General features: G+C 47.6%; 1 protein-coding gene across 1 annotated transcript in view; it reads right to left on the bottom strand.

The window, feature by feature from the left end:
- Nucleotides 1-350: 350 nt before the first annotated feature.
- Nucleotides 351-12,156, bottom strand: part of LOC115090982 (transmembrane protease serine 11C-like) — a 54,785-nt gene continuing 42,979 nt past the window's right edge. Inside the window, exon 6 of the mRNA XM_029600731.1 lies at nt 351-1,924. Coding sequence (XP_029456591.1) covers nt 1,763-1,924 — 162 coding nt within the window. The 3' untranslated portion in view covers nt 351-1,762. The remainder of the gene's footprint in view (nt 1,925-12,156) is intronic.

Here is a 12,156-nt window from a genome sequence, read left to right as displayed (position 1 = left end):
GCTCACTGATGCATCAGTCTGATGTCAATATTGCAAGGCAGGGACAAAGAATGAACGCATAGCCCATTGTGCTGCTGCTGAACAATTTAGGGCTACTTAGCTAAAATGTGTCCTAAGGGGGGGGAGGGGGGGGGGAACAACGTAAACTCCTGGCTCCTGTAGTTGAAGCTCCTGCTGTGCACTCCATCTCCTGGTAGCTGTGGTCGAAGTGTGTGTGGGGCAGGGATCCTATCCCAAGCACAGCTCTCTGATCTCCCTCCCCAACTGCTCTCCAACGCTGATATCTCTCCTCTCCTTTCTCTTGTTCCCTCAATGGTTTAGCTCAGCTCTGTAGTTCGGCTCATTACCCAAAAAACGCAGCACTGATCCCTCGTGCCTTAGGCTTTTTTTTTTTTTCCCTTTTCTGATTGGTCTGAAGTTCTCATCCTCTCTCCGGGTAATGAGCTGGCTCCCCCATTGGCTCATGTTAGTAACTGAACTTCTTGTGCCTCGTGTAATCAGATAATGGCTGGTTTCTGCAACAGCACAAGTCTCAGGCTGGATTTAAACTTAAACAGTTGTCAACAGTCCAGTTTTTTGGGTTTTTTTGGTTTACAGTATACATCCCTGCGCCAGGTAAGATCAGGAGGGCAGGGACCCAAATCAGGCAGTCCAGCCACACAAGGAAGAGTGGTCAGGTGGCAGTCTTTTTCAAGCACAGACAAGAGTCTCATGAAAACAGTTCCTGCTACAAGCACATCATGGGAGGGAATCCTTGGGCGATGCCTAATAATCTGCATTTTTAGCAGTTGAAAACTCCACCCCTTGGCATAGTGCATTGCTGTGGGGGGAAGTATGGGAGTTACAATGGATCAGTCTTTACTGAGGGAAACAAAACTGTAGGAATCAATTTGAAATTTATTTTTGGTTTTTCCTCTCTTGCCATTCTCATTTCTTTTTGTGGAAGGGAGTTTCGTAAGGTTCTTGTGTATATGAACAGTTTCATAGACCTGCTTGGTATATAACAATGAGGCATAGATATTACTGCACGAAAACTTGTGTCGACTATTTATGAAATAGCACATGCAACTGCTCCACTGTGGCCTATATGCAAATCAAAGCCCAGCAGAAAACTGCAACATTTTATGACAGGAAAATTTGCAAAAAGGTACAGTTTTTTTTCCCTCCCCAAAAATATGGCCCACGAACTCAACACTGTGCTTAGTTGATCTTGCCACTAAAAGTTAATGAGCTGCTTGGCATGATTTTGCATCACAGCAGCCCATTAACTATTTATTTGAATAAAATCTTGCGTGTAGCTTTCCATGTGCAAATGGTACTTCATGTGCTAAAACTCCAAATGGTGCGTGTTATTTACCATACTGCCCAAAGTGCCACTGTTGAGGTTGAACATCAACCTCAATGTTTGTTGTTTCTGTTGTATCCTGACATGCTTTCAGGTGGAAATAACATTTAAAAGAAAGAAACAAGAAAATTACTGGAAAATTCAAAGGGTACAACATCTCATTTGTCAGCCAAACCATAACTCATCTCTAAAATGATCACAAATTGTCTCACAAGGATACAAAAGGAAACATTATAACTAACAGAACAGTTTATATAGTTGTTAAAGTGCTGAGGTTGGAGTTATTCCTTGTGGGTATGGTGCCTCCTTCACTGATGTGCAATATGACACTGCATGTAACCACTGTAGCATTTGTGATTGCACTGTAGGTACGACCTGCGCACAGCCTGTACTTCCTGGTTATTCATGACACCGGCATCAGAGACCTGTTTTGCTTGTAATCCAGCTCCGTAAGGCTGTCACCTTGGAATAGACACCAGGCTTGTCTGGTACGCCACATCCCCGTCCCCAGCTTACTATTCCAACAAGATACCAGGTTCCATTAGAGCTTTCGCTAACCAAGGGACCCCCTGAGTCACCCTGAGAAAAGAAAGAGATGGAAAAATATAAAACTGAGTACAAAACAGCTTATGACTCACATACCTTCTTATGCCTAAAGCAGCAGTACTAGCAAAATCTATTTTCTTAGATGTGCCACTGGAATAGACTTGGATTGTGCCTTCCGTTGTCCTATTGTCTACCAAACAGAGGCAAAACACAAGGCCCATCTAATGCAAATAGTTGTGTCTAACTTCTTTGCTTCAGGAGCCCAATTGTTTCTGAAGTCAATATTCAGTAAGCCGGCGAGTGGCAAATTTATCTGGGTAAAAGTTACACGCTTAACTTTTCACAGATATTCAGCGGGACTTACCTGGATACGTCTGCTGCTGAATATATGTTAGGGATGTGAATCGTGTCCTCGATCGTCTTAACGATCGATTTCGGCTGGGAGGGGGAGGGAATCGTATTGTTGCCGTTTGGGGGGGTAAAATATCGTGAAAAATCGTTAAAAATCGTTAAAAATCGAAAAACCGGCACATTAAAACCCCCTAAAACCCACCCCCGACCCTTTAAATTAAATCCCCCACCCCCAATAACTTAAATAACCTGCGGGTCCAGCGGCGGTCCGGAACGGCAGCGGTCCGGAACGGGCTCCTGCTCCTGAATCTTGTCGTCTTCAGCCGGCGCCATTTTCCAAAATGGCGCCGAAAAATGGCGGCGGCCATAGACGAAAAAGATTGGACGGCAGGAGGTCCTTCCGGACCCCCGCTGGACTTTTGGCAAGTCTCGTGGGGGTCAGGAGGCCCCCCACAAGCTGGCCAAAAGTTCCTGGAGGTCCAGCGGGGGTCAGGGAGCGATTTCCCGCCGCGAATCGTTTTCGTACGGAAAATGGCGCCGGCAGGAGATCGACTGCAGGAGGTCGTTCAGCGAGGCGCCGGAACCCTCGCTGAACGACCTCCTGCAGTCGATCTCCTGTCGGCGCCATTTTCCGTACGGAAACGATTCGCGGCGGGGAAATCGCTCCCTGACCCCCGCTGGACCTCCAGGAACTTTTGGCCAGCTTGTGGGGGGCCTCCTGACCCCCACGAGACTTGCCAAAAGTCCAGCAGGGGTCCGGAAGGACCTCCTGCCGTCCAATCTTTTTCGTCTATGGCCGCCGCCATTTTTCGGCGCCATTTTGGAAAATGGCGCCGGCTGAAGACGACAAGATTCAGGAGCAGGAGCCCGTTCCGGACCGCTGCCGTTCCGGACCGCCGCTGGACCCGCAGGTTATTTAAGTTATTGGGGGGGGGGGGGTTCGGGAGGGTGGGGGATTTAATTTAAAGGGTCGGGGTGGGTTTTAGGGGGTTTTAGTGTGCCGGCTCACGATTCTAACGATTTATAACGATAAATCGTTAGAATCTGTATTGTATTGTGTTCCATAACGGTTTAAGACGATATTAAAATTATCGGACGATAATTTTAATCGTCCTAAAACGATTCACATCCCTAATATATGTGGATAAAGTTAGGACAGCTATTCTTCCAATCAGACTTACCTAGAATGTACGCTCACCGGCTAAAGTTTGGCCCTGCTCCTGGAATACCTCCAGTGATATCTCTTTTGGTCCGGATAAATGTTGTGTGCCTAATGAGCTCTTTGCACAAAATATATGCAGTCGGTGACGGGAATTTTCAAACCTTGGCTTTTGTCTGGATAACTCTAAAGGTCACCTAAAAAAGCTTTGAATACCAACCTCTCTGATTTTCTGGGGACTCCCAAGCTATCTAATCCCCCTTCCTGGAATCCCTATCTGGTGCCCCGATCTCAATGTAGTTAGGAAACAGCAGCGGAGCAGCCACCATAGGGTACAGGAGGAATGGGAGAAATGCTGCATCATGGAACTGATGAACCAGCAGCATAGTACTGTGGGATTTCAGCACAAGTACTCACTTCCTGTCCCTGCGGCGGCCTCACTCCTCCTCCTTCTGTCTAATGGACATTCTTCATGGTTAGAAATTAAGTATGTATGGCAGGGACAGGAGGAAGAGGAGGCAAGAAAGAAGGCGGTGAAGGCCTTGGTGGGCGAATAAAAGAGGAGAGATGGAGAGTTGAGAGGTGGAGAGACAGCAAGAGAGGAAAGGCTGTAGATGTAGAAAAGGGGCTGGGGTGGTGTGGAACTGAGAGAGAGGGGAAAGAGTTTGACGGGAAATGGATGGCTACGAGGGAAAGAAAGAGAGAGGGAAGGCTGAGAGCCAGCAATGAAGAAATGGAGGAGTAAGAAACAGAGATGATAGAAGTGAGATATTGAGGTAAAGAGTTGGTAATGAAAGGAGAAAGAGAGAGCTGGAGGAAAATGAGACTAAGGAAAGTTCTCAAACGTCAGGTGAAAGGGGGGGAGGGGATGAAGAAAGAAAAAAAAAGATAAAATTTAAAGGAGAACCAGGAAATAAAGTTAGAAGATACATAGACAGGATGTAAGCAAAGAAAAGAAATCAAAGTAGAACCCTTCCCTAATCACTCACAACAACACACACAAACATGTTATTATCAGCTTAGTTATCAGTATAAGAGGTGCATAAGTTCTTGAAGTACAATATTATTTTATACATAGAGATCCCATGGAATCTCTGCTGGGGATTCTGGTCTAGGGCTAGGACCAAGCCTTGTAGGTCTGGGGAATTATTAATAGCTCTTTAGGCAAACATATTGAAAATATTTTAGGTCATCCAGGTAAACGGTCCCCTGACATGGACTGCTCAGGTGGGGCCTGGAAGCACAGCTTAGAAGCAGTAGAGAGACTGCCGGGGGACTGTTTACCTGTATGACCTAAAATATATATGTTTTCCTAAAGAGCTTTTAATAAAGGATACTGTTTTGCAAATTTCAAAAAAAGTATTTTGAAAACTTCCTTCTTGAGAGATGGGCAAGCCTAGTTGTTTATCATTCCTTCTTTGTTGGACTAATTATACTTTGATGGTTTGGCCTCCCACCGTTATGTGATTGGTCTGGGGAATGTACCATTTTTGTCACAGCCCACCCATTGGAGGTTGCTGCAGTGGTAGCTTCCTGCATATTAGAGGGTGACCCCACCTAGGTTGGGTGCAGCATGTTTGGTTTGGAGGTGGACAAGAAGGATCTGATTTTTTCTCATTCCCCTATCTTTACCCGTATTGAGCAGGTTTGGAAGTGAGGAAACCACATCCACACCCAGTGGTTTAGAAGTGGATCTCAGTGTTTTGAGTGTGTTGAGGCTATTTGGGAGGAAGTTTTTTTTGTCCACTCTTTCTGCCCATGAGAGAGAAGTAGAATCCCAGAGACTTCTGGGAGGAGGTTGGGAGAGTGAAAGAATACCATCTGGAGGAGAGAGAAGAAACCTGAGGCTCCCTACAGCAGTTTCTACAAAGGAGAAACAGGAAAGGAGAAGTTGAAACGTCTTGGAGATAATCTGTGGATCACAAGTCTGTGGAAGGGGAGATCTGTGAGGCACAAGTGACCTATTTGATTTCACTCTCGGCAACCTTATTTCTCACAGGACAAGCAGGATGGTAGTCCTCACAAATGGGTGACATCGAGGATGGAGCCCTGTACGGAAAACTTTTCTGTCAAAGTTTCAACAAGCTTTGACTGACACTAGCACACTGGGTGCACTGAGCATGCCCAGCCTGCAATTATCCCTGTGAGCCACAGGTGTCTCCCTCAGTCTTCTTTTTTCCGCTCTGCAGTCAGCATAGCGGTTGGAGCTCTGTGAGGATTTTTTAACTAATTACCTCATGGAAACACTTAACTTTTCACTTCAAAAAACACTTTTCCCTGCACAGGTCTCCCTCCGCGTACGTTTTTACGACGCTCGGTGAGTACTAATTCTTATTTTTCAGTCGGTTTCTGTCACTATCTTAAGGCTGTTAACTGACTGAAGCCTTCCCTTCCCCCATTTTTCAGTTAGCTTTAAACAGCTTGCGAGTATCTCTGTGACACTCTGCTTGCTTATGCTAGTGGGGTAGGGATTTTTTCCTTAACTTTAGGACCTCTGTAGCTTCAAGTCCTTCGTTCCCTGGTACCCTCACGCAGTCGATACCCTATCGCTACACCGGGACCCTCCTAAACCGCCCTGGGCTTTTATATGTCATCAGCGCCCCTCCCCCCACGGTGCCCTGATGCCTTTATCCATGTTTTTTGCTTTTCAGTGCTACCAGGCTTTTTCCTCCTACGCACTGTTTTTTTTTCCTTGGGCTTCCTCGGTGCCGTCCCTACCCGGATGCATGCCATTGACGCACACGCTGTTAGTCACTGCCATGCATACTCGGGTCGCCGCCACCGCTGCCCGAGACACTTTTTAACGATCCCAGGGTCACTTCATCGATGCCACCCCCCCTTTTGGGGATGCCATCAATGCCCCATCCTCCCCACCGATGTCCAGCCCTTTTCCATCGGTGGGCATCGGTGCCACATTGATTCGTCGGTGGGCATCGATGCCGGATGGTCTCCATCGGTGGACATCGGTGCCGGATGGTCCCCATCAATGGACATCGGTGCCGGATGGCTTGTCCGTCGATGGCATTGGTGCCGGATGGCCGTCCGTCGATGGCATCGGTGCCAGGTCCTTTTGCATCGATGGACACCGATGCCCAGGTGTTTCATCCATGGGCATCTATGTTAGAATGCATCCATCGAGGGCAGTCGATGCCAGGCTGCTCCCATCGGTGAAATTCGATGCCCAGGTGGGTCCCATGCCGGCTCGATGCCGGCTCGATGCCCAGGTGGTATCCATGCCGGCTCGATTCCGTGGATGGGCGTTGATGCCAATGCCAGCCTTATGGCTGGCATCGATGCCCATGCCGATTCCAGGACTGGCATTGATGCCGGGATGGAATTCATCGACTGGGAGATCCATGCCATCGATTCCATACGTGTCCATATCGATGCCATCGACACACGTGTCTGGGGCACCGATGCCATGTACACTTGGAAATCTGAGTCTGTCCAAATCGATACCGTCAACGTCTGTGGCCCTATAGTTGATGCCCGTGGCCATGCCACAAACGGCATAAATGCCCGCCTCCATGCATCGATGCCCTCGACACCTCCGTTTTCCTTCGGTGTCCTTGACGCCCTATTGATTCGACTTCGACTCAGTCGATGCCGGTATCTTTTTCAATAACGGCAATGTTTTTCGATTATTCGATTCCACATCGTTTCAAAGATACCTATGCCACTGCTGTCAGTGCCCGTCACTGTCATCATTCTCCTGGCCAGTCATCGACGATTTTTCATACCCATTTTGATGATATCCTCGAAGCCCCTTAGGTTGCCTTCAATATCGTCAATACCGACATAGCACCGCCTCATAATACCCTCGCCTCCTCACATTGCTCCACGCTTTGGGTTCTTTTTTAAGCCCCGTATTAGCTTAAGACACTCCATTGTGTCAGGAGCAGAGCAGGCGTGCTGACAGTTCGTCATCGATCGCCTTCCAGGACGACGAGGGCTTCCATCTCGGCGCTGGGGAAAGACCGGGCCGAGCACCGTGGCACCCATCATCGCCGACATCGTGATCGTCCGCCGCTGACGCCATCCAGCACATCGGTGCCATCCTTCTCCAGGCTGGACAACGCTCGGGCAGAGCGACATCACCACTGCCATCAGCACTGTTCCTACAGTTTTGGCAGTCCTTGGTGATCCAGAACTTCCGGATCCAGGTCCGACAGCTTCTGCATTGGCGTCACGACACATCGAGCCGCTGTGACGAGGGAAGGGAACATGAGTTCCGTTAGGGCTCCTCTGTTCCTGGCGTGCCCCACCGTCAAGTGGTGTGGGACTATGGCCATCTGTTACACTTAGCAGTCTAAACGCCACTCACGCCTGGCCTGTCTCCTCTGTACCTGTGCCACCATACCGGGTTTCAGAGCGAGATGGACGTTTACGTCCCCGGCCTTACCCTCGAGGACTCCGGAGACCGTCGGAGTCAACAATCTTCACCGGCTCGTCTTGCGGCGATCCACGTCGGATGGTAAGTACCCGCTTCGGCGGCATTCCCATAGAGTTGTGTTCTCCCATTCGGACCGTGGTTCGAAAAGTTCTGGGTCATGTGCCTTTTAGAACTGTATTAGTGTCACATATCGCTATGTTAGCTATGTTAGCCACAATATCAGGAGAACCCCTCTATCTTCTTGGGATTGCAGCAGGGCTTCTTCTCTTGTCAGTAACAAGTCCCTGTGCCGACCAATGCTCTGACTCTTGGTTCCCTCCCAACCAAGGTCCAGCTGCATTGGCTGATCTGCTAAACATGAGATTCAGCAACCATTGCCCCATGTACAAGTCCACCTTGAGGCCTGGCCACAGGTCTCAGTGTCTCCTTGTACAGCATACAGAAATGCGGGTACCACTTACCGCTCACACACCTGCAGGAGCCTACATGATATCCTCCATTGGGACACCTCCTGGTCTCCCATCTGGTCAGATATCAGAGCGGCCACCCCACCTTGTACCAAAGTCCCGGTACACTCCCCCAGGCGCTACGAAGTGCAGAGGGGAGAAGGGAGGGGGGTTGGGGAGTTTTAATTGCACTATTCTTTCTTTTAACAGAAAATAGTTACTCTCCGCACATCCTGGACCTAAGAAAATCCAACTTTCTTTAGACGTCACAGGTACAATGGTATCTTTGGTTACCATCACTCCATACTGCAGTAAGTACATTATTTTAATGTTTCTATGTGCTTTATGGTGAGTCAACATTACAACCCCAAGCTCTGCCGCTGGCACCAGCTTCGGTAAGTGAACTGTCTCTTGCATCACTGTTGGTGAATGCTGTTTTCTCTGCGGAGTGTAACATCATTCAGTTTCCTTGCATAGACTACTGCTAACCACTTTCAGTACATGCAAGGAGCTCTCACTTTTTTCAGGACTCACTATACATTTACTAACTGGGATTACTGTCACTGCCATAAATCCCTTCTGTAACACTTCTGGACACCACAGTCTTAAGACCCTCTTGTCCAGCATGCGCACAGACATTCTGATACATTGTTATATGTCCCTGCGCATATTTTCCATAACCTCAGCCTTTCAACTTTTCATGGTTGGGCTATGGGGTTTCTTCCCACTATGCATTTTTCTCATAATTCAAAACTGCTATGGGTTATATTCAGTGACATTCTATACTCAATGGACCTAAGTGGTTTCATTGCTTTCGTCCCTGATTCTTATCCCAGTTCGAACTAGGACCTAGTCTCTTTCGACTCATGCTCGCAATTCCTTAGGGTTATAAAGTTTCTCCTGAAAGCTGTCAACCCATTATGCATCTATTGCACTCCAGCATAGTTTCTCATAAACTTCCTGGACGTTGCACCCATGAGTTATGCCCTTATGCCTTCCAATACTGCTTTTGCAACAATTCTTTGTGCATACAGACAGACAGCATAGGGACAATGTGCTTTCCAACTCATAAGCACGCATTACCTCTTAGCTGCTCTGCTAGACAGCTGCGCAGCTCTACCCTTGGCCCTTGTTCACTTCATGCGTCCTTGGGCCACATATCTAAGAGATTTAATGAACGCTCTATCAGACCTTCTCCACGTAGGTTCTATCCTCTCGAATGGTCTCAATTACATGTGTACAGGGCAAATCTTTTAACGCTGAGTTTAACTAAACTTTCCTCGGCGTCTGCATCATTCCATACGATGCACAGGTTCTGCTCCCTGCACATGTTTCCTATGCGTTCCCTTAGATGCCTTTTCTTCCATCAAAGGCCTCTTCAATATATCTCTTCTGCTGCCTCTCGTAGCCAGCATTCTTCTAATGTTGAACTGGGATGGGGTTCAGTATTCTTTTCCCCACTCCCTGACTGAGATCAGTATGCTTTCCCATACTTCTCAATCCATCATATCAGTAACCTTTTATTCTCTCACCAGTCAGTCCCCAAATCATAGACTTACTGATGTTCTTAGGTTCTGGTAGCGTCACAAAACCTTCTAAACATAAATCTTGCCGTTTAATATGGCAGGCTTTACCTCCTGACGCTAAAAAAAAAAAAAAAAAAAAAAAAAAGAGGTATTACCCCTTTTACTTTTCCACCATTTTTTCTTACTCCCTCGGATTCTGTTCTCCAGACATCCTCCACATAGATACACCTTTCTCTTAGGAGGTGTATCGTTTTAGGAGTTGGGTTCCCGTTTTCGGTAATCCTCTCTGAGTCGGCTTACCATGGATTATCCACTGATCAAGCCGCCTCTATTTCTCTAATCACGGAATGAACATATATATTCTCCTTATAAGTCTCATACATTCTACGTTTGAGCCTTTCCATTCCTCTCTTCCACAGTTTGGCAAGGGAACTTCTTTCCCTCTTAATGTCATTCCTGCCAGCAGGGTCCGTGAGTTATGCACTCTTTCCATACTCACCTGACTCCGTTCCTCTGCCACTGAGTAGTTCTACGCATTCAACTTTCTATCCTTTTCAGGTAGATGTTGTATCTCCTTTCCTCAGGAAATACTCTATTAATTTTTCCTATCCTCTCTCTCTCGCCCTAGGGAGAGACTGGGTTTTCCACATTCCTGGACAGTAATGCTGCGCTTACATTCTATCTACATTGCACTGCATTCCATGTGAATTCCACTTGACTCTTTCCTTCATGCAAGGGTCAAGCTGCTACTTCCAGTGGCCACACAGACCTAATCCTTCTGATTAAGTGGTCTATATTTCCTTTCCTACCAACAAGCAGACATTTCACTACAACACTGTGGGTATCCACATACTGTTGTGTCCGTCTTAGCCTTAACAGCTTCCCTTTGGTTACTGCTGCTTGTACTTTTTTATCAGGTTGCAGCCTGGAGTCCTCTCCATACCTTCGCAGCCTATTATTGCTTACATTTGACTAGCCGGCATGCTCCATGTTTGGCCAGTCCGCCTACTCTTACTTTTTTCAATTCACTACCCAACATCCTTCCACGAACCCATTATGGTGTTGCGGATGCCCTCCGTTCCCATTTCCACCTCAGTCGTTACGCCTTTGCGCATCTGCGGTGTATCTGGTGCATTCCCGGGCATCCTCAGCTCGGTACTCACCCATTTGTGAGGACTACCATCCTGCTTGTCCTGTGAGAAAGCAAATGTTGCTTACCTGATGTAACAGGTGTTCTCACAGGACAGCAGGATGTTAGTCCTCACGAAACCCGCCCGCCACCCCGCGGAGTTGGGTCTGTATACTTTTATTTTAGTTTCGCTTGCGCTTTTTAGCTATAAGACGAGACTGAGGGAGACACCTGTGGCTCACAGGGATAATTGCAGGCTGGGCATGCTCAGTGCACCCAGTGTGCTAGTGTCAGTCAAAGCTTGTTGAAACTTTGACAGAAAAGTTTTCCGTACAGGGCTCCATCCTCGATGTCACCCATTTGTGAGGACTAACATCCTGCTGTCCTGTGAGAACACCTGTTACATCAGGTAAGCAACATTTGCTATTTCACACAGGAGGAAAAGGGACTCCTGGTAAGAGACTATGGGACCACAGACACAGATCAATTTGGAATTTATTTATTGACGTGATTATGGTTGTAGCAAGGAGAAAATGTATCTGGTGTCAGTTGGTTATCATTAAACAAGTTGAACAGTAAATTTTTCTTGTGCCCATTCTGATTACTGGAATTCTTCAATACAAAGACTAAGAATTTGAGCTTGCACCTACAGAAAGAGACATTTACCCTACGCCTTGGGCCCTGAAGTTTTATCCTCCTCACCCCATCTGGAGAATCCCCGTGAGGGTTTAGTGGGACTTAGCAAGGATTAAACCCCTGGCAGTGAGTGTGACCCCCCCTGCTTTCATAGCAACCATTAGAAAAGGGGGCACATCTATTCTGTGTATCACTTGAAAAATTAAACAAGTTGAAAAGGGCATGCCACAGGCATTGCATGGAGGAATGTTTCACCATCTCTGGGGGTGAGATGAGGGCGATGGAGCCATCCTGTGATGGCTGCCAAAGAAAAGGAGGGGGACTCGGCGGCCAGCAGAGCCATTCCGTGGTGTTGGCTGCTGAAAAAAAAAAGAAGAAGAGGGAGCCAGTGAGACAGAGGGGAACCATCACACTTGTGCCGGGTGCAGTAGACCCATCTGAGCAGGCCAGCATTCAGCACGGATTTTTAAAAACTTGCAGGCCGTCGATGCTAATCTCGTGTAAACCCTGGGGAGGGTGCATTGCGCAACCCACCACCGTGTGGTCCCAAAAAGGAGGCGGTGCGACTGAGTAACCCCTCTGGCTCCGATGATGCTCAGACATGTGTCCCAGTTCAGTGGCAGTA

The sequence above is a fragment of the Rhinatrema bivittatum genome, chromosome 1 (assembly GCF_901001135.1).
Source record: "Rhinatrema bivittatum chromosome 1, aRhiBiv1.1, whole genome shotgun sequence".
Taxonomy (NCBI): Eukaryota; Metazoa; Chordata; class Amphibia; order Gymnophiona; family Rhinatrematidae; genus Rhinatrema; species Rhinatrema bivittatum.
This window is presented reverse-complemented; position numbering and strand designations above follow the sequence as displayed.